The sequence below is a fragment of the Microcaecilia unicolor genome, chromosome 10, assembly GCF_901765095.1.
Source record: "Microcaecilia unicolor chromosome 10, aMicUni1.1, whole genome shotgun sequence".
Taxonomy (NCBI): domain Eukaryota; kingdom Metazoa; phylum Chordata; class Amphibia; order Gymnophiona; family Siphonopidae; genus Microcaecilia; species Microcaecilia unicolor.
This window is the reverse complement of record NC_044040.1, coordinates 156,659,000-156,681,578: the sequence shown is the minus strand read 5'-3', so window position 1 is coordinate 156,681,578 and position 22,579 is coordinate 156,659,000. Positions and strand designations below refer to the sequence as shown.

Below are 22,579 nucleotides of genomic sequence, written 5' to 3'. Positions count from 1 at the left end.
CTTGATGGAACTTTGGTGCATGTCCTGCAGCTTGGACTCTCACGACAGTGTTTAGACTAAATTAGTTTCAGAAGGGATGGTAGAATGGGTGGGGGCTTATGACACCAGATCCCAGCCTTTATTTCAGTTGTGGAACAAGAGGAACCTGCCAGATTAAAAAAAAAAAAATCAATATCCATGTCTTGCCTTGTTAGCTGAAAGACTTATCTTTTACAGATACTTGAAAAGGCAGCTGAAATTGCAAGACAAAGTGACAGTATGAATATGTCTGTAAGTATTAAATCTGTAAATCTTAGCTTGATAGATGCCATTTTAATGTATGAAGGAAGTTGTCTTATGTTGAAGAATTGTGTTAAGGAGGGAACTAGACTCTTTCCTTATCTCTGTAAGGAAAGAAAAGCAGCCCCTTGCCTCATTGAAGCAGTAAGTTGGTATTTTGAATTTGAACTCATTTTAATACATTGCAGAATAATTGACTTATGTCCTTTGTGTATTAACCACTTCTGTATGGCATTTTGTTTCCATTCTAATTTGCCCAAAATAAAAATAGATCAAAACAACTGAATAGCATTCAAATGAGCAAAACAATAATTTTTTTGATCCAAGATAGCACATTACATAATAAATGTTGGTCAGATATAATGACAGTGAAATATTAGTATAAAGATAAAACCTCAGTGCCAAAAAAGAATGAAATCATAATCAAATATAATTTAGATAAATCTAAACATAAAAGAACCATCAATACAAACATTTGACACAGTAGTTCCATTTGGAATACCTAGACAGATGGCTAGGTTTTTGCTTTTTTTTATCTTTAACACAGATTCAAGTATAATTCATGTATAGTCTTGAGCAAGCTGTTCTGCAACTGTGGAGCTATATTAAAATAAAAGCCCTAAATCTTGTGCCACCCAACCAGTTTCCATGTACTAAAGTAGATGCAATGAAGCCCTTCAATGTAGATCTTGGAACCATTGAATACACAAATGCGGTTTTGGTAATTTGTGGTCAGTCCCCTAATGTTTTAGTAGTAAAATATTGAAGAAAAATTTTAAAGGCAACACACAAAAGATCCTTGATTGCTAATGCCATTTTGAATTAGCAAATCATTTTAGAGTTTTTTGGGAGGGTGAAAGTTATTGGTTTGGATGGATCTGAGGACTATATTTGAAAATAGTATGAAAGTTGTACTTTGAATTTTTCCTGAAGCAGCTGTTCTTGATGAGGCCAATGTGTTGATGAAGATTGTATTTCAACATCAGATATGCTCTTTAGTGTGGGCTAAAAATTAACACTAGGTTTTCTATAGCTTGTCAAAGGAAGGAATTTCTTCATTTGTATATTTTGATATATATATTTATGCAATTTACACAGCTGGAGAAATCTCTATAACAGGGTGCCTATGGTGGCACCTATTCTATACAGGAAAGTAGGCACCTACTTTCTTCAAGGAATATTAGTGTAACCAGGTATATACACGTGTATGCAGCTAGACTTGAGCACTTATGTCTGTCATAGAGCTGGTATAATTGTACCCAGTGCCAAAGAGATGTGTGCTCAGATCCCATCTTTGTATGCCTATCTGTCAGATTTGTGCTGTGTAAGATATTCATATATTTATAGAGTAGTGCTTAAGCGGAATTTTGATGTTTACACCCATATGTGCCGTTCTAAATATTTATGCACAGAATCAGTATACTTTATATGTTCAAGAATCAGTCTTGAAAGAACCCAACATACTGTTAGCTCACAATACACAAAGGATGTGAAGAGAGTTCACTAAAAAATGGAGGAGGAGAAACTTTTGAAGAAAATTTTGCAAAAGGCAACACACAACTATAAGATCCCTAACTGGACAAATTAAACAATGGTATCTGAGTGAGGACATTTTAAAACAGCTGAGCAATTCTACAGAAAAGGAAATCGAAAATAGAATTCAATATCAATGTACTGTTTGTGTACCGCCGTATCCCCTAGAAAGGTTCACTATGGTTCACAGAATTCAGCAAGAAATGCAGGAGAGGTGCTTACAGCACTTGAATGAAGCTGTAAAAGATGATAGGAGTTCCACAAAATGCAAGAAAGCATGATAAATGAAAGGCAGGCTCAGAAGTCAACTGGGAAGGTAGAAGATATGCAGGAGAAAGGCTCAGATGTCGAGGATTTAACAATTGACCTGCTAGCCTATTTAGAAATAGATAAATATGCTAAGTTTGAGGAGAGGAAAAGATTACCTATGTTGAATTTGACATTTAGAGTGAGGAGTATGATACATAAGATGAATAAGGACATCATATAGGGGAGTCTGAGAGGGGAGGAGTCAAGATGGCCATATGTAGTTGATTGGCATTTTGTTGCTCTCCGTTTTTACCTAGAATTATTGCTTCAATGTCTCCTTAAAAAAGGGGGGGGGGGGGAAAGTTTGGGTGTATGCCTCCTCAACCCTGATTACTCCCTACAGCAAAGAAGCACCAATTGAACGGTGCGCACCAATTGAATGGTATGCCATCCAGCACCCTAAAGTGGAAACCGGAAGGGGCAGGCTCTAAAGCTGTGGTTGACCTTGGGAGAGTCTTCATGGTCGAGCCTGGATACATTGTTGGCCATCATTGTCCCGTCCAGCTCTTTATCCTCCACCCTGTCCTGTGCTCTCTTTGACACTGCTGCTTTGGTTGCTGTCGGAGGAGGAACGCCAAGGAGCACTAACATCAGACTTCAGCTACCCCCAACAAACTCTCACCTTTCAAAGGCTGTGACACAGCAAGGAGTAGTTGGAGGAATTGCTGTGGTTCCATTAGAGTCACGGATTGCCGAATCTTCCCTCTGAGTCTACTGCAGAGGGGATGAGTGGAACAGCTTTGCTGAGGACTGGAGTGGATTCTTCAGTTTGCCGATTCCCTCGGGTGGAGTGTCTTTAGAAGCTTTATGGGCCATGTTGTCCAAATTAGATAAAGCAGTGATAAAATCTTTTCTGTCGTGGTTGTTAAGGTAGCTAGTATTTCAAAACATCAAGATGAAACTCAAATGGTATTTCAAACTAAAATGCTGAATATTGAACAAGATATTAAAAATCTCAAGGATGTTAATGTAAAATGGGTACAAGATAAAATGCTACTTCATTGTAAAATAGAACAAGTAGAGAACTTTAATAGACATTTGAATTTGCGTTTTTGAATTTCTCAAAACCAGTTGAAGTTGCTCCTCGTGATATATTTAAGAAATATTTGCTTGAAGTTTTACATTTTTCCTCTAACAATATTCCTCCAGTCAACCGGATATATTTGAAGCCTGTGAAGATATCTGAAGGAACACCTATAAAATCTCAAGATGATTTGGGGAACTTGAATGATTTCTTGGAAAGTACTGCAACAGAAGAGCATGTTAGAGCATTCATTTTTTTTTATTAGGATTTGAATGGAGTTTTGTGCCTATACTTTAGGAATTTCCAGACTCTGTTTATGAGACAAAAGATATGGGTTTATCCAGGTTCTACAAGAGCAACCCAAGATAGATGTAAAGCTTTTTTGGAGATGAGACAAGAAGCTAGAAGTTTAGGCGCTAGTTTCTAGCTGAGAGATCCATGTTAATGTTGTGATCAGTCTAGGAGTTAGATATGTTTTTTAGTATCCAGAATAGATGAGGATTTTTTTAGACTCTAAAAAATTGGCCAAGGTGGCTTAAGGCAGTAATGAAGAAGAGAATTAAGTATTGTTCTTTAGGGTTATGTGTTAGTTTGCCTTTTCTGATTATAAGAAAGCTTTTTAAATACTTAGCTCCTTTTTTCCTTTTCTCTTTCCCTCCCCTTTTTCTAATTAGTGGTCTAATACTACAATGTGATTATTAGTTTATTTTTCCTTGAATTTTTATTTTTTTTCCTTTGATTGTACTTCAGAATTCTTCCATTGATATTTTTCCTTTTCTGTACAATGTTTGTATATCGGCACCTAACCTTTATACCTTTCAGGAAATCTAGACTGCCCCTATTTGACTGACTGTACATTTGTCCTTTAGATTGTAAGCTCCTTTGAGCAGGGACTGTCCTATGTTAAATTGTACAGCGCTGCGTAACCCTAGTAGCGCTTTAGAAATGTCAAGTAGTAGTAGTAGTATATGAGCAAAATAAAATAAAGTTGAAAAAAAGATGACTAAGGTCATAACTCAGTTAATTTCTGCGATATCAATGGGTTTGTCCCTTTATACAAAAGGGACAAACCCATTGATATCGCAGAAATTAACTGAATATTATATTATGCAACCAAAATTATTATCCAGAGAATTTTACCAGCTAGAATGCAGGGCCAGTGAAAAAAGAGATGACGTCCTCTTGGAGAAAAAAATATTGAAGGAAAAATAAAATGGTAGACAACAGAGGTGTCCTTGATTTGGTAAATGTCTAAAAAAATTTAAAACACCAAAGATAATGTGGAAGATCAAAAATATAAAATTGATACATGCTACATTAATGGAGAAAGATCATAAATTCATATGCTCTCAATAAATATTGAAAGTAACACCTGAAGCCCAAAAACTACAGAGATATGAAGAAAACAGAAAAGTTATATACCAAAATATATTATTTAGAGAAAAACTGAAACATTTTTACAGGGATCTGGGAAAGAATATCAGTATAATGAAAATAGCTCACTCTAAAGCTGAAACAGAAAAATTCTGGAGAAACTCATAGAAAGACCTTATAGAGCACAACTGAGAAGCAGAATGTCTACCCTGCTTACAGGAGAATTTGGAATGAGCTAACACTAAAACTGTGGAATGGCCTGAAGTAAAAACAAACAAGTTGAAAAACAGGTTAAAAAATGCCCCAAACTGGAAGAGCCCTGGCTGAGATGGAGCTCTGCATTCTGTTCATCAGCACCTATTAACTCTAGGGCCTACCCTATGGAATACCCTCCCTCTGCCTCTGAGCAGAGCCTTCACTTTCATTGTTTAAAGTGTCGTTGAAAACATATTTGTTCCAGAGAACATTTGATATATGAAGCTGTTTTTTCTGCCAGTACACTGGGTAGTCATTGACCAATAGGGCATGGGAGAAGCAGCAGGCAGAAGTCTTTGAAACTTATTTTTCTCTGTTAGATTTTGTATTTCTTTTCCTACTTGTGCAATTTTATTGTATTTATATATCATTTGATGGTCTTCCCTAAACAGTTAAACGAACGGAACCTTGAGTGACCAACTTTTGGCCTAAAACAATTGACATCTCTTCACCTCAATCTATATAGGTAGCAGTACTGAATATAACAGATAGTGCTGGTGTGATCACTGGACAATCTGTTTAATTTAGGCCTGCTAATCAACTTAACCTGGGTAATGGCTGAATATTACCACTATCTTGATAATTTTCTGGCCTGCTCTTGCTTCTTCCCTAATATTGCCCATAAATATATGGCTAATATCTAGCCATTCAGCAATTTAAATGACTTTGAGATATTCATATATTTCTTGAAAATAGGCTAGTTTATCCATTTAATGGCAAGTGCAAAGTTGCCTTTGAATATCAGTCCATTAGAATATAATTCTTCATTCATATGGAATATTTCCAGGCTAATCAATAAAACTCTCCCAAAATGGGCGCAGAGCAGAAGTAGGATGTTTCACTTTACAACTCTTAGTATCACAAAACTGTGAGATGTTCCAAAAAAATGTGCCAACAAACCAATTACCCGCAAACAAACTTTTTCCGGAAATGGGAAGGCGGTAGAACTAGAGGACATGAATTGAGGTTGAAGGGGGGCAGACTCGGGAGTAATGTCAGTTAAGTATTTTTTCACGGAAAGGGTGGTGGATACATGGAATGCCCTCTCGTGGGAAATGGTGAAGATAAAAACAGTAATGGAATTCAAACATGCGTGAGATAAACACAAAGGAATCCTTTTTAGAAGGAATAGATCCACGGAATCTGCGCAGAGATTGGGTGACAACACCAGTAATTGGGAAGCAAAACCAGCACTGGGCAGACTTCTACGGTCTGTGCCCTGATCCTGACTGAATAGATATGGATGGGCTGGAATGTAAATTTTAAGGGGCTTCAATGTTAGCTTCAGAGCTTTTAGTACAAGAACAGTGCTGGGCAGACTTCTACGTTCTGTTCCCTGAGAATGGCAAGGACAAATGAAACTCTGGTATACATAAGGTATCGCATACCATGTAAAATGAGGTTATCTTGTTGGGCAGACTAGATGGACTGTAGAGGTCTTTATCTGCCATCATTTGCTATGTTTTACAATGATATTGTGAAAGTTCTAAGTACTTATATCACTCGTAAGCAGTTGTCCAATTTATACAATATGCATTCTTACTCTTCCATAGATGACAAAACATGTGGAGGAAAAGATCTGCGATGCCCATATAGTCATTCATAAGTACATAAGTAATGCCACACTGGGAAAAGACCAAGGGTCCATCGAGCCCAGCATCCTGTCCACGACAGCGGCCAATCCAGGCCAAGGGCACCTGGCAAGCTTCCCAAATGTACAAACATTCTATACATGTTATTCCCGGAATTGTGGATTTTTCCCAAGTCCATTTAGTAGTGGTTTATGGACTTGTCCTTTAGAAAACCATCTAACCCCCATTTAAACTCTGCCAAGCTAACCACCTTCACCACGTTCACTTGGCTGCCTAAAAAGGGCTATTTGTAGTCAGTCAGAAAAACCTCCACATATAACATTTTAAATATTTTTTCAGTGTTCCACTTTAAAGCTTATAGCACGTATTTTTGTTTGTACAAAAATAACAAAAAGCGGGGGAAAGACCTTATTTATTTGAAGGATCCCAACATGGGATTTTACTTAGCTTCCTCTGGGGATCATCATGTGCTGATACCTGTTGAATATAAGATAGAGTCAAAACCACTCATGACAGTGATACAAATCAAAAATAGAAGATCCCTGGACTCACCATTCTCAAACATTTGAGATATTCCTCTCCCACTGCAATTACAGAGAGCAACAAAATGTCGCCGTTAAAAACCAGATGCCAAACCTGCAGATCCCAATCAGCTTTGAGCACATCACACAGGCTGCCCATACTAACAAAAGCGCAGACCATTCAATTTCATTATTAACGCCCGCTGGTTCTAAAGATTTTAAATGATGGGTCCAGTGCTGTTCACTCACAGTCACCCCCACGTGGACCCAGCAGCACCTGGTCAATAACAAAACCAGTAAATGTTTTCAAAGCCATTCTGAGCCGCTGCACAATGTGCCACTAAAGGGGCTTCACTTCTGGACCTTATCACCGCAGACTGGTGCTCATTCAGTCTAACGTGACAGCCTGCTTTTTTTCCCAACATGAACTTTATTACAGCTACATATCAAAATATAAATCACATGATCAGATTTGCAAGTTGTAGAGCAACAATGTTTTGTTGTCAACTGGGTTCTTTTGAAATTCTGGTGTCACATTAGTGACAGCAATCAAACTGCCTTCACTGCCAGATACTGTGTGCTGTAACACAAAACCCTCACAAACTGGTCTAGTATAGATTCGTACACTGAATCTACATGTTAACAGAATTCTTTTATTTCTGCAATGCGAACACAGTTTATTACTTGTACAGAATAATAAATGAAAAATTAGAAACAAATACTCAGACAAAAAAAGGAAATGTCCCCCTCCCCCTAATAAAAACACCTCTGAACTGTGGAACACTGGAGAAACACAAATTCATTTTCTTTTGTATTGAACACACTATAAGAAGTGCACATGTTGAAAACTGACAAACGTAATTTTTTTGAAAAGTGTCAGTAAAATTAAAATTCTTGTGTATCTTTGAAATTTATTTCCAAGTGATTTGGTCCTGATCTCTCTCTCTCTCTCTCTCTCTCTCTCTCTCTCTCTCGTTGGTTTTGTCCTACATCACTTTTCAGGATCTCATACCCATTTTCTGTTTTCTTCACTGCCCTGTCTTCCTTTCCTTTCCTAAATCTCTCTGATGATCCTTCTGTTTCATCTTTTTTATTAATTTCTCTCATTTGCCTTTTTATCTGTCTATACCTAAACACCTTTCTTCCCCACCATCTCCTCCCCGTCTTACATTAACCCAAACTAGTCTTCCCAATTCTACATGTTATTCCTTCCCCAGACTCCTATTTCACTGTCTTTCATTCTTTCCAGTCACAAGTTTCAACCCTCTGCCTCTCAACTCCTAATTAGCCCTAGGTCCTTCTGTCGTCATCCCCTTGCCAACCCTAGTTCCTTTTCCTATGTTTTACTTCACGTATAAGTTCCCATTTCCCCTTTCACTTCCCCATCTTTTTGCCCTCTCACACCTCCTGCAAAGATCTATCCCCCACCTTTGTCTCTTGAAGTCCATAGCCCTCTGTCCTTATAACTGCTTCTCAAACCCTCCAACCATCTCCCTTTCTTTTTCTGCACTCTTTCATAGCCCTTCTCATTCCCTTCACTGAATCAGCTTCATTGTCCTCCTAATCCCTGATTAGTCTTAGTTCCCAGTGTCCCCTCTGCTAATCCCTATATCCTCACTTCCATTCTCCCATCCAAGCCCAGAGTCCCCACTTTTACTCTCTAATACCTTAGTCTGCCTTCTTTTGGTCTCCCACCTAATCTTAGACTTTCCACCTAAGTCTGAGTCTCTTCTCTCCCATATCCTCATGTCCCCAGTTAATGTCCTCCTGCCCTCTCCACTCCCCCTTCCCCAGCACCTACCCATCTACTTCCATCTTCAATATTTATTAATCCTGCCAGTCCTCATCCTTACTCCATCATCTGTTCTGTGCTCTTCCCATTCAGCCTTCCCCTGTATATGGCCTTGCTTTGTCTCCTGCCCCACAATTTGTCATCCTTTCTCTTCTTACTTCCCCTTTTTCCTACCCCGACCCCAGCATCAACCCCCTTTCAGTCTCGGTTCCTCCACAACAGCTCCAGCATCAGACAATTTCTAATCCCAGGCTTGCTGCGTGTCCCTTTCCAATCCCATCCCCCAGCATCAGTATGAGCTCTCTACTAGAATTGGGCCCAGCCTCTTCCTCCCCCAAACCCAATTAATGGCTGTGTTCTGATGCTGCCCACAGCACCCCGGCATTTTGAAAAGGCAAAATCAGTCACTCATGAGAAACAGGAATGATTGTTTTTGCCTTTTCAAAATGATGCACTGGCAGCAGTTGCAGAGCACAGCAGCAGAGAGTGAAGGAACAGGTCCCAGTGCTGGAAGGGGTGATCTGGTGTAGCAGGCTTTCAGCGCCCTCAAGCTTGGGCGCCCCAAATAAGTGCCTCATTGGCTTGCCTCTTAAGCCGGTCCTGCCTTGTGTTGGAGACACTTGGAAGCCAAAAAAAAAAAAAAAAAATCCCCAGACAGAGGCTACAATACATAAGTATTCCTTTTTTCACTATACTGAAGAATTAAAAAACCCAGGAAAAGTAGACGGGGGAGGCATCAAAACCGTACCACAGAAGTTTTGTCATCTTTTTAAAAAAGCATGATTTTTAATCCTCTGCTTTGACGGTTGATAACTCGTTATGTCCCCAGTAGGGTCCGGTGGCATTATCCTCTCCTTTCCCCTCCCATCCCCCCCCCCCCCCCCCCAAATATGTTCTGTGGGTTTTAAGAGTGTGCCAAATGATCATCCTCAATTCAAACCCTACACTATGATCTTGGCCAAAAAGAGATGGACCATTGCCAAAGAGTCCCCACTTCTACTACTACTTAACACTTATAGCGCTACCAGGCATATGCAGCACTGTACACCATAGACATAAAGACAGTCCCTGCTCAAAAGAGCTTACAATCACTTCTGTAGGTAATAGTAGTACACATCCAAAAAATATTGCAGTTCAAATGTTACTGATCTTTTTAATGATACAAATAGCAAAATAACAAACCAGTATAATGGCTAGTGCTAAAACAACTTTCCAATTTTGTGAACTTTACAAATTGTTGATAAATACAATGGTGAATAATGAAATGCCCTCAGATTGTTTACTCACTATAGTTATGGACACTATAGCACATTCACTTTAAGGCGTCAAACAGCAATGCTGTATGTGTGAGTAAACAATCTGAGGGCATTTCATTATTCACCATTGTATTTATCAACAATTTGTAAAGTTCACAAAATTGGAAAGCTGTTTTGGCATTAGCTATTATACTGGTTTGTTATTTTGCTACTGGTGGTAATAATACTGCAGTCTGTTGGAGGGTGTTTTGTTTTTTTCTTGAGGAATCACATGACCATACTTTGCTGTGGTATATTACAAAAATCCAGATTAGTATATCTAGGTCAGCTTGCCTCATTGTTGTAACTGTGCAAGGAACGTTATACTTACGAAAACAAAGAAGTAGTAAATGGTGTCCCAGTCAATCATATTGTCATATTAATGCATTGAAAATTCTGTGTTGACAGGTAATTCTTTGTTAACCATATCTATCTTGGTGATGTAAACAGTATATTAATAGTTTTATTAAAAAGATGGGAAATGCAATACTGCCATCTAGTGTAACATTTTTTTCTTGATTTTTTAATGGGATCCCTGTAGCAACATTTTACAGTATGAATTATTACACTTTACATTATATGATAGTGACCAAAGCAGATTTACTACTTGTTTTACAATTAGATTCAGATTTACTTTTAGCCATCCATTATCCTGACTTTTTGATGCCTGTAAGATCCAGAGAGGAAACCAAAAGACAGGAAAATAATATATATAGGGGCTCATTTTCAAAGCACCTAGCCTTCCAAAGTTCCATAGGTTTCTATGGAACTTTGGAAGGCTAAGTGCTTTGAAAATATGCCTCCTTTTGCATGTTTCACAAAAGGCAAAAGCTTCGGTAGCATATATTTGTACATGCATCTGTGTATATGCATATGTTTGTACATGCAAATGGAGCAGCAGATGGAGGAGCTGTAACCAGAAGTAAAAAGAACTACAAGTTCCCCCCCCCCCCCCCCCCCCCACAGACACGTACACCCATACCCACTGTCTATAAATACACACCAGTGTAATGGCTACGTGAGGTTCCAGTGAGGGTCAATACGACACAGATAACATTTTCTTAATAGTGAGTGTCATCAATTAGGCAGATTTTCACAAACTCAATACCTCTTCAGTAATAACCCAAAATCTGGAATGATCGGGGAAACAGTCGTTTTGTTTTTACTATTCACTGAATTATCTGAAACTTAATTTTTTTATTGCTAATGTTGATTTAAATAAAAGGTATATATACGTCTCCTTTATAAGAATTGAAATACATGTATGTTTGTATACTTATATGGAAGGGTAGAAAAATCAGAAAGCCTGGAGAGTGGAGTTTTTACACAAGGTGGTGACATCCCAGGCTCCAGTCAGGGCTCAGGAGGAGCAGGTGGCATTTTCAACTGTAACCAGGGCCCAAGAGTAGAAAATAGAGGCTTTGGCTAGAGTAGGACACTCAGCTTTAGTGGGATAGAAGAGTAAAGGAGGAAAATGAAGGAGTTGTGTGTGTTAGAAGGAGAAATGGGCTCCACTGGAGGATGTGACAGAGAGAGGGCACAACCTGGTTCAGGTGGACTGGAGCATATAGGAGGCAAGAGAACTGCATGGGACTGGGGTGTTCTCTCACACATATCCAGCTCAGTGTGTATAAATGTCAGATACAGTACATGAGCTAGTCAACAAGGACAGTGCCATCCCAGCGCTGACTTTTGCCTAGCATCTGCAATACCTCTGTGCAACAGTCTATCTCATTGACTCCATTGTTGGTCACAGAAGCTTGCAAGTCTTCATAGTCAGTTACACTTCCTTTCAGTTACACTTCCTTTCATAAAGAAGCTTCATTCCTTCCTGCAAAAAGATGTTAGCAATTTTATGAAGGACTATTTCAAAAACTTGCCAACAGCCTAGTGAAACTTCTTCTCATTCTAAGAGGTGTGACACCAGCCCAGAGGGATACACAATCTTAGGATCAAATAGCACCCTTATTTAAAACCTCTTATTCAGAGCTTGAACCAGTGCACTCATTTCCTCCCACCTTTCCAGGGCCAGACCAACCATTAGGCAAAACTAAGCGGATGCCTTAGACAGCAGCTTCTGGAGGGGAAAAAAGAACAGCTGCAGTTAAAGCAGAGCAATAAATCCTGACAGCCATACATTCTAAGAATCATTAATGCAAATATTTACCTGCTTGGAAGGGTGGGAAACTTTCAAATAGCCCATTTACTTGGGTAAATTACTTTTGGAAATTGCTTTCATTATTTGTGTTTGATACATACATGCATACTTAAAGTATATTGAAAAGCATGATATTGAGGGAGCAGGCTGAATAAGGGCTTGAAAATGAATTGGAAGGGAGTGTAAGGTTTAAGATTCACCTAGGGTGTCCAGTACCCCTGTACCAACACTGCTCTTATCTGGGATCAAACATAGTTTGAGGAGTAGCCTAATAGTGCAGTGGGCTGAGAACCTGGGGAACTAGGTTTGATTCCTACTGCATCTCCTTTGACTTTGGGCAAGTCACTTAACCCTCCATTATCCCAGGTACAAAAACTTAGATTGAGAGTCCACTAGGAACAGAAAAAAGTACCTGTATATAATGTAAGCTGCTTCAGATATACCCCAGAAAGGCGGTATATCAAAAACATGACGTCTATCTCAAATTGAATTCATGGATCCCATAGATGTCCTCCTGAGGTCTATTGAGGTGAAAGAATATTCCACAGCAATCTCTTCTGATCCCTCTTCTCCCCCATTGAGAAGTGACACTCTGTATGAGGACACTTCTGTGCCTGATTTATGCAATGGATTTCCATTGCAGTGAGAGCCAGAGTTGAGGGCAGGTGTGTTCCACCTCCTAAAGTTTATAAAGGCAACTGTAGCCCTTAGTACTTGAAGATCAGCAGTCCTGTATGTGGCAAAACCTATATATTGTGCAACCTGTGTCCAAGAAGCTGGATATGAAATAAAGATTTAGCTGGTTCCAGGTTTTCTCACCCTGTCATAGTCAAAGCAGCTATGAGGAAAGCCAAAAAGTGTATGCAGTTTTTTAATACTTCTCCAGGAAAAGAACCACATATTGTAGACCACTTTGACAAGGAAGTATTGCAAGAAGCCATTCTTGCCACTTGCATAGCAACCCATCAACTCTACATGGCACAGTTTATGAATAATCTTTCAAAAAGTAGAAATTTTGTCTAGCCTCTCCTTTCAAACTCAGCTAACCCTATTAAGAGACCAACAAATGTGGCACCCATCTTATGCTTAGGGCGTATATGTTTGAGACCTCATCCAGAGTTTCTGCTTCAGCTGTTGCTGCCAAGTGCCTGGCTCTGATGTGTCTGTTCACTTTGTGAGGATGTCTGTTCAACTTTGGCAGATGCCCCTTATTCAGGGGATTCCTTATTTGGCAGTTAAGTTATTAAAAAAAAAATCAGTGGACTTTTCAATCACTGTTCTTCTCTTCAGCCTCTTGCAGCTGTCCCACCTTAATCTGGGTCATTCTTGAAGCACACCACTATTAATCAGTATCATAGAAGTTTTTATTATCACAAGAGAGTGTTTCATCTTTGTCAAAACATCTGCAACCCCTAGTGCCCTGCCTTTTCTTAAGCATGTGACCCCTAATGAAGGTTTTTCCAAACCTTGGCCGGGTTGGGTCCTGTTTCCATTAAAGTTGACATTTGGATGTATGTTCTACTTCTGCAGTAGACTGTGTCCTGTTTGTTTCTGCAACCAAGACTGCTACAGAATTTACATCTTGTCTTTTCTGTGCAGGGGTCAGATAAATTTTTCTTCCATCCTGGGAAAAGATCACCCTGAGACTCCACAGTCCTGAGCACAATAAAGATGGTTTACACACCCAAGTTATTCTCTTGACCTCCAGATTGGTTCTTATCTTGGATTCATCTTCCCTCTTCCTTGTAAAGCTCTTCCTTCTTCAGTCCAGTGCCGTAGAATGTGTCCCACCATAGGAAAGGAATTTAATTTTCTACTCCAGGTATTTCCTCATCCCAAAGAAACTATTCCCCATTCTGAACTTCAGACATCTCAACCAATTTTTTTATAAGGAGAAATTCGGAGTGAATACTCTTCCCTTTACTTGCCATTTTTTTTTTAATAAAAAGGGGGCTGGTTTTGTCCCAGGATCTCAAAGATAAATATACAGATACAGCAATCTATCCTCACCATAGAATGTACTTGAAATTCATCCTTTAGATAGACCATTTTCAATATGTTGACCTTTCATTTGGCGTCTGTCATTTTCCAGACAAAATGCCTTAAAATGGTTGTTGCCCACCTCTAAGATAAAAGAAGATGGACAATCCCACAAGGTGCAGTGCAACCAAAAAGAAGAGTGGGAAAGACCAAAGCATAGAGACAGGAATCACAGTTGATTCTTTATTGTAAACATACAGAAATGAAGTAATGAGGTGAGTCAAAATACACTGAAGCGTGGACTCTACATGATCCATGTTTCGGAGTGTACTTTCATCAGGAGTCCTTAATAAATGGAAAAATTCATAAATGGATAAATGTATGTTCACTGTTTATTCACCTTTTTTCACTCTTTTTATTGTTACATTCATTTTATTTTTTAAGACATTTATTCATTTATGTATTTTTCCACATTTATTAAGGACTCCTGATGAGAAGGTGCCTACTGAAACACTGACCGTGTAGAGTCCATGCTTCAGTGTATTTTCACTCTCATCATTGCTTCTTTATTTACAATAAAGAATCAACTATGATTCCTGTCTCTATGCTTTAGTCTGTCCCAAGCTTCTTTTTGGTTGTGCTGCCCACCTCCACATGCAAGGTCATCTGGTCTTCCCATCTCAGTATTTGGGTTCTAGTGGCCCCTTCCAAAATTCAAGCCTAGCTCTCTCCTCTACACTTTAGGGTTTTTTTTTTGTCAATTTAGTCCACATGACACCCAAATAATAACATTTTTTTTATAGATGTCATTCTGGACACAACACAAGCAAAAACCCTTTCTGCTGGAGGACAGAATGCAAGCTCTTGTTGTTATTGTTACAATGTACGATTAGTGTTGATTGTCATGGCCAGACCCATGGTAGGTTATGTGGCTGGAACTCTCCACATAGTGTGTCTAGCACATCTGAAAATAAGGCAGCCTCCGTGCAACCTCCAGTTCCATTGGCATTAGCACTCCTGTCCTCTTTCTACCGTCATCGGGCACAATCTCTCCCACCTCCCTGAGAGTTGCCTGAATGTTCTAAGCTTTGGAACTAACTGAGGAGCTGAGGAGACCAATGTGCCTGAGAACGGCCACTCATGTCAGAACTTAAGTTCGGAGCTTTGGTAGAGCTGTTCTGTTGCAGTGATGTGCAACAGAAGATCATAGACTTGTGTGCCTGATCTATTCTGCTGTCTGTACAGGCAAGAAACAACGCTTTTAGTTGTGGAAACTGTTGATGTTCTATGTAGTATAATTGTTGACTTTATCGGTGGGGGGGTGTTATATCTGTTTGTTTTTTAGCTATGTTTGGTACAATATTTCCTAGTAACACTGCTACTAATGAAGCAGATCTTCCTACAATAAAGCAGTGGTTCTCAACCCAGTCCTTGGGACAAAACAGATTTTCAGGATATCCACAATAAACTATGCATGAGACAGATCTGCATGTATTGCTCATGGTGTGCAAATCTTTCACATGCCTATTGTGGAGATCCTGAAAATTCAACTGGCTGGATGTGTCCTGTGGTCTGGGTTGAGAACCCCTGCTATAAAGTGATGTAACATTTCTGTCTTAGAAGTATAAATGCACAGCACTAACATTGGAGCTGCCCACTTTACTATAACAAATTCTGAGGCTTTTTAATCCTAATATAATGGTTTCCAATGCTAAATATTTTCTAATTTGTTGTTAGGGTCGAGGGGGTAAAAAGTTCTACATAGAACTTAAAGAAATCATGGAAAGGGATCCTCTGTCTCAACTCTGTGAAAACGAAATGGATCTTATCTGGACCTTGCGGTATGACTGTCGAGAAAATTTCCCCCAGTCTCTGCCAAAGTTGCTGTTATCTGTAAAGTGGAATAAATTGGAAGATGTTGCTCAGGTATGGATTAAATGATTAAAAGTACCTGTATAGAGGAGTTTCAGAAAGGCAAGCCAATTCTGTATTTATTAAAAGTATTAATATACTTTCTCTGCAAACACCAGAATTCCTTTATTTTCAAAGGGTAAAAATACTTGAGAAATATACAGTGTACTTGGTTGCGTTTATTCACCTAGAGCATTGCTTGGGATCACCAAAAAGGCATTATTAAATCTGTCAGTCTCCTCTGAAAAGATGAGATGTGAAGATGATTGTATCAAGGGATTACACTATCTGGTCATATTGTAGGATAGCTGAAAGACAAAACCAACTGGAAGCATTTAGTGCAAGTGTGACTATCTACTGAATTGACCTTAAAATAGCATTCCCTTTTATGCTAAGAAATGCTTACTCAACAGAGTATTTTCTAGGTGGAAGTAGACGGGCGAGTGATGTGAGACTCATCAGCAATGGCAAATAAGAAAATACACCAGTGATTATATACCTTTGTAGCTCTGGCCCTAAATGTTTGGTTTTTATTCCTGCTTATTCAAATTACAAAGTTTATTTTTGTAATGCAGTGTAGCCTTGTTCAAGTTTGAAGCAAAAATTTTAACCAGCTGTACTTTTCCTGGGCCTTTCATAGAGCTGCTTTGAGTCTAGTGTAGAGCTTCTAAACTGTGGGTTGGGACCCAAATGGGGTCACAAAATCTACCTTTGAAGTCACAACCTAGGTGGGCTCTCCATAGCTATGTCATCATTCTGCACCTTCAGGGGGTAACACATTTTTATTTGGCCATAGTAATGGGGTTACAGCCACAAAATGATTGAGAAACCCTGGGCTAGTGGCTCCTGATGAATCTGATGGTGCAAAATAGTGCTGATTTAAGTTGAAGCACTTTAAGACAATTATCTAATTTCCCTAACACTATGCAGTTTATGTTTAGTGTTCCTGTTTTGAGTAGTTTGTCCACTCCACCACTATACCGATCTTTACTTTCATGTTGACACATGAAAAGAATTGATTGTAAACCAATTTGTCTGCATCTCGATAAGTGGTATATCAAGATTAATAACAGAAGTGTTTGTGAATTGTACATTTAAGATGTATATTTACAGCTAACTAGGGGTTCTTTAAAGATGCAAAAATACTAGTGTTTATCAGTGTTTTCACACAACAAATGCTGTTGTTGGGTACCTTTTTCAATGTAATCAAATTTGTACATTTGTGTCATTTAGGTATCATGACAAAAATTGAGTGAAGATACAAAAAAAGCCAGGGGACAGGAAAGAGTACTGGAGGGAAGCGGTGGTTTTTAGTGTTTATTCAATAAACATGTATTTTATTTATTTATTTTTGTATCAGGGTATGTGTGGCATTCATTAGATAAAACATAAATATGCTACACTTAGGGCATTGTTAGTAAACCACGATATTTGCACTTACTGCATGTCTAATGTAAAAATTAGTGTGCTGTAAACTACAGGGGGCATGCCCTGAATCTGCCCTGCATTTAGTGCACAGGGCATAAAGCTAATACAGGCCCACCACGTTACATGCTGGGACTGAAAGCACAGACCTTCCACACTATCAGCCCAGGCATGTAACACAGTGGCCATGCGTTATGTTATAATATGTTAGCTAACTATGCAGCACCACCCATTCCTGACATACCACCCCCCCCCCCCCCCCCCAGCACAGTCCCAATTCTGCTGATGAATTTCCCTGTCTCAGCACAACACCAATCCTCGTGACAATGACCCCTCCCCCGGGGTCTGCATTGGTGGGGCAGTGGATCCAGATGGCAGTGATCGTCTCCGCTGCAACCTGGGTTGGTGCATTAAGCCAAAATGGCAGTAACGACCCCTAGTGGTAGTCTGGCAGTACTACTACTATGGGTTATCCTGCCCCACTAGTAAAGGTCCCCCTTCCCCCTCAGTAAGTCACTGGAGGGGAGGGGGGAGAGTAGGGGTCTGGCAGGATTTAGTTTGAAGTGTGGCTTCAGGAATATGGCATTTTTATAATGATTGCAGCATTTTAATAGTCTACCATGCAGTAAAAGCTGCATGCCTTGCCATCTATACCAGACCAGTCCAGACTAATGGGTTGTGTCCATCTACCAGCGGAAAGAGACAGAGAAAATAGTTCCAAGTAAACCGCCCCTTAAGGGTATCTTGCAGCCTGGAATGTTCAGTATTTTCTCTGTCTCCTGGCGGATGGTGGACAGATCATGCAGCTGCTCTGGATTGCTGGCTGGTAGCTCCTGTCCCAGATTCTTCTGGTGACAGTGGAGCCAGGGGTGTGCTGGTAGCAGTGTTGGGGCTACTTTTAGATGATACTCAGTGGTTCTGAGTTCCTCATCTGCCAGCTAGGGTGATAGCCAGTGACCCTGGTTCCCTCCCCTCCCCTACCTCCCCTGGCTGTCTTTCTAGCAGGGTGATGGTTGATTGTGGCATGGAGTACCTTGCCTTCCCTGTGGGGTTCTTCTCTTCTGTGGTGGTAGGTATATCACTTTCTGCCTCTGAGGTAAGCCTTTATTTATTCCTGTCACTAGTGAAGGTTGTTTAAAAAAAAAAAAAAAAAAAACTTTGTTTTTCCTTCTTTCTCTTGCCTGTTACCTGATTTATTTTCCCACCTTTGGCCATGTATTCTCGGGGGCCACTTGCGAAGTTTCTTTGAATTTCGCTGGCCGGCGTCTGATTCTGATCTTGGACCCTTCCAAGCTGGTACCAGTTGCTTTGATTTTTTTTTTTGGGGGGGGTGCACGGCTCGTGTCTGGATCACGAAACTCAGTTGTTTTCCTCCTCTTCTCGGTCCTAGACGGCGGCTGGTTCAGAGGGCGGCCCCATTGCTGGAACTTATACCTTTGCAGTTTGGAGGTCTTAGCGGGGGAAGTCTCTTGCTGGCTCTGTTTGGCTGCAGGCTCGGTCTTTTTAGTCCAGGGCTATTTTTTTCTTTCCTGTCAGCCTTACGCGGCTGTTGGTCAGTTCTTTTTCAGACCGTCCGGTCTCTGCTACTTCGGGCATTTTGCTTGAGATGCCCCTGCTATTTGATTCTTGTTTTGGCAGCAGTTTTTTCTCCCTTCCTTAGGGAGGTTCTGGTTCTCTTGTCCCCATGGATCCCTCCTGTCTGCTCTGGTTTGTCTGCAGGGTACTTTCCTTCTGGCAGGGGTCCGAGTGGCCCTTGGTGTGCAACTGCTAGCTCAAATCCCTCTTCTGAGTACCCTCGGGAGCAGCAGTCTTCTGCTTGGACTCAGTCCAGTGTCTCTTTATGGGAATGTGCCTTTTTAGGATTAGTTTGCCACAGCTCTTCCTTGCTTCCCTTGCTTTCAGGTGGGAGTTTTAGCCTGGCACAGGCGGATTTTGCCTTTTCTAGTTTTCAGACGCCTCTCTCCTGGCACATTTGGCACTCCTTCCTTTTTCTGTAAGGGGCACAGTTCTTTTCTGCTGAGCAGATTTATTGCTGTGCATCTGGATTATCGCCTCTTAGCTCTGCGCTTTTCTCTACTTTTCTGCAGGGAAGTGACTCTGTTCTAGGTGTGGAGTTTGACTCTCCCTTAGCTGGTTTTTCCTCAGTTTGGTGTTAGTGGCCAGCTTCCTCTTTGTTCCTGGCCTGGCTAGAGTTGTTTCTTCCTCACTGCCTTATGGCTGCATTTTGCTCCCTATTGTCTGAGGATTCCAGATCTGTGATGCTTACCTCCCTCGTGGCGGGAGTTTTTTCTCTACATTGACTGCTGCTCCATATCGGTTGCCTAGGAGGGCGGTCATTGTGGCTCAGAGACCACTTGAGGGCCGAGAGTGTCTCTTGGGGCACGGGGCTTTGTCTTCTTGTAGTTTTAGTCCCTCTGGGCCAGGGGAGTGCAGCACCAGGTCTGCATTTCCACAAGTTGTGCTCCTTTCCTGTTGGCCTCCTGGCAGCACCTTTTTCTCTGGCTGTTCCCCAGGGCTCCATCTATGCATTTTGCTTGTTGGGCACAGCTCCATCGCTTCATGTTGAGCACAGCTTCATCGCTATATGTTGAACACAGTTCCATCGCCGCATGTTGAGCACAGCTTCATCGCTATATGTTGAACACAGTTCCATCACTGCATGTTGAGCACAGCTCCATCGCCGCGTGTTGGGCGCGGCTCCACAGTTCCAGGTTGAGCACAGCTCCATCGCCGCATGTTGGGTGCTTCTCCATCGCCGCAGGTTGGGCGCGCCTCCACAGTTCCAGGTTGGCTTTAGCTCCATCGCTGTATGTTGAGGACAGCTCTATCATGGCATGTTCTGTGAAGTTCCTTCTCTGCTTATTCTGCAACCTTTCATCTCTGCATGTTGACTGCAGCTCCATTGTCACATGTTGAGTGTAGTTATTTCTCTGCAGGTCTCAGTGTGGGGCGCAGTCCTGTGTCTGTGTGTAGAACACAGCTCTGTGTCTGCCTGTGGAACGCAGCTCCTTGTCTGTGTGTGGCATGCATCTCTCTTTGCGTATGGAACGCAGCTCCCTGTCTGCGTGCAGAGCGCAGCTCCACCGCCTGTTGAGTGTTTCTCCATCTCTGTGTGTTTAGTACAACTCTTCTCTGCAAATTGAGCAAAGTTTCAGGGTGGTATGTGGAGCACAGCTCTGTGACTGCAGGTGCTACACAGCTTCATGTCTGCGTAGGAAGCATAGCTCCTTGCCGGCGTGTGGAGCGCTGCTCCTTGCCGGCGTTTTATGTAACAGTTCCATCGCTACCACAGCTTCAGTTCTGCAGGTACCTCTAACATCCAGCTCTTTCAGTGGGGCACTGCTCATCTTCTGTCTGTTACTCTCAGCTTCTTCTCTGCTTGTTCAGTGCATTTCTATCTTTGCCAGAGGTGTGCAATTCTTTCTCTGCCCGTGATGCGTGGCTCAGTTTGTGTGATTTGAGTGCAAGTTTGTTTCTGTCCCTTGAGCACAGTTCAGTCTGATTGTGGAGCGTATTTTTACCTATGCCTGTTAGGCACTGTTTCATCTTGTTGGTCAACCCGAGCTCTTTTCTGCAGGTTGGATACAGTAACTGCTCGACAGCTGTGGCATACCGCAGTTTAGATTGCTAGACAAGGCTGTCTTGTCTCCTATTAGCTACCATTCCTGTGGCACCTTTTCTTGCCGTAGCCTCTTGGTGGCTGGCGAGCAGCTTCTCCATTGCTGTAGTTTGAATTCATCTCTGCTTCTTTTGTGGCTACTTGGCACCTTGGTGGTCTTTTCCCCACAGTGTGGCTCTCGACTCCCTTTCTTTTTGTCTCCTTTTGTTCCCTTGGCTTTGTTCTTTCATCCCTAAGTCCAGAGCAAGCTGGTTGAGGAGTACTCTCTTTCTATGGTTGTACCCTGGTATGCTGCTGCCCTTTTCTTCATGGTTCTCCTGGAGAGACTAGTGCTCCAGTTAGTTGGTTCTTTCGACTCTGGAGTCTCTTCTTGTTCTGTGGAGTTTTGATTCTCTCACTAGGCGCGGGTCTGGGTGGGTCCTGGGCCTTGCTTCCTTTCTTCTTTTTTTTTTTTTTTAATTTTTTGAAGTCTTTATTAAGAGATAATACAAAACATCTGAAACATAGTACATTATGCAAGCCGTGTTACATGTCATTTATGTAAGCCAGAGTATTCTCAAAAGTTCACAGTTATACAATACAAATCAGAGTGATTATTGCTCTATGTACCAAAAAGAAAATAATTCTTATTGCATTGAGGTGTCAAATAAATTATTCAGATTTATGATTCCAAAACTTCACATTTTCAGAGTTTTCATTTATGTTATTCTGTTGTTTACCCATCCCTCCCTCCCTTCCCTTCCCACCCACCCTTCCAGCACAACTTTAACAGAAACCTTATATCAAGTTATACATGAAGAAGAAAAGAATCCCAGATCTGATGCCATCTGCCTAATTGATTATGCCTCTCTGCAAGAAGCCTTTCCATCTCACAGGTGTATCTCAGTTTTTGGACCCATCTGGTGATAGGCGGAGTCATGGGCTGCTTCCAACATGCAGCAATTACAACTCTTGCGGCAGTTATGGCCTGTCCCACAAATATATGCTGATTTCTGGAAAGGCTCACTGCTCCCCCAAAAAATAGAAAGAACATTGGGCTCCATGGCATTGGGCTGCCCGTCCATCTCTGTAACCTGCTATGAATCGATCTCCAATAGGCCCTGACCTTCTTACAGGTCCACCATATGTGGCCGGCTGTGCCACGTACCCCACAACCCCTCCAGCACAGCCCCGTCAATGTGGGGTAGATACGCTGAAGACGCTCAGGTGTCAAGTACCAACGATACAGCACCTTCACCGCATTTTCCCTGAAGGGCACATGAGACGACACCCTCACCACTGCCCGCTCCAACCTCTCCCTTGCTTCCTTTCTTCTATGAAGAGTGGCGCGCTGTTTGGGGTTGCATACTCCTAGTACTTGTTAGGGTCGCTTCATCCTACCATCTTGGACTCAAGGCAGACTGGCAGGTTTGGGAGTTAGTCTTTGTTCTTCCAGAGTTCGGAGAAGTGGATCCTGGTCTAGGAGAGACAGTTCTTCTCCTTGTTGCTTGGATATGACTGTCGCCTTCCTTC

At 41.2% G+C, this 22,579-nt stretch overlaps 1 protein-coding gene across 4 annotated transcripts in view; it reads left to right on the top strand.

Moving 5' to 3' along the window:
• Window positions 1–22,579, top strand: part of PIK3CB (phosphatidylinositol-4,5-bisphosphate 3-kinase catalytic subunit beta) — a 352,397-nt gene that overhangs the window by 205,838 nt on the left and 123,980 nt on the right. For all 4 annotated transcript variants that reach the window (XM_030217213.1, XM_030217212.1, XM_030217211.1 and 1 more), the window contains 2 exons: window positions 217–270; window positions 15,850–16,038. In XM_030217213.1, the coding sequence (XP_030073073.1) occupies window positions 217–270; window positions 15,850–16,038 (243 nt within the window). The remainder of the gene's footprint in view (window positions 1–216; window positions 271–15,849; window positions 16,039–22,579) is intronic.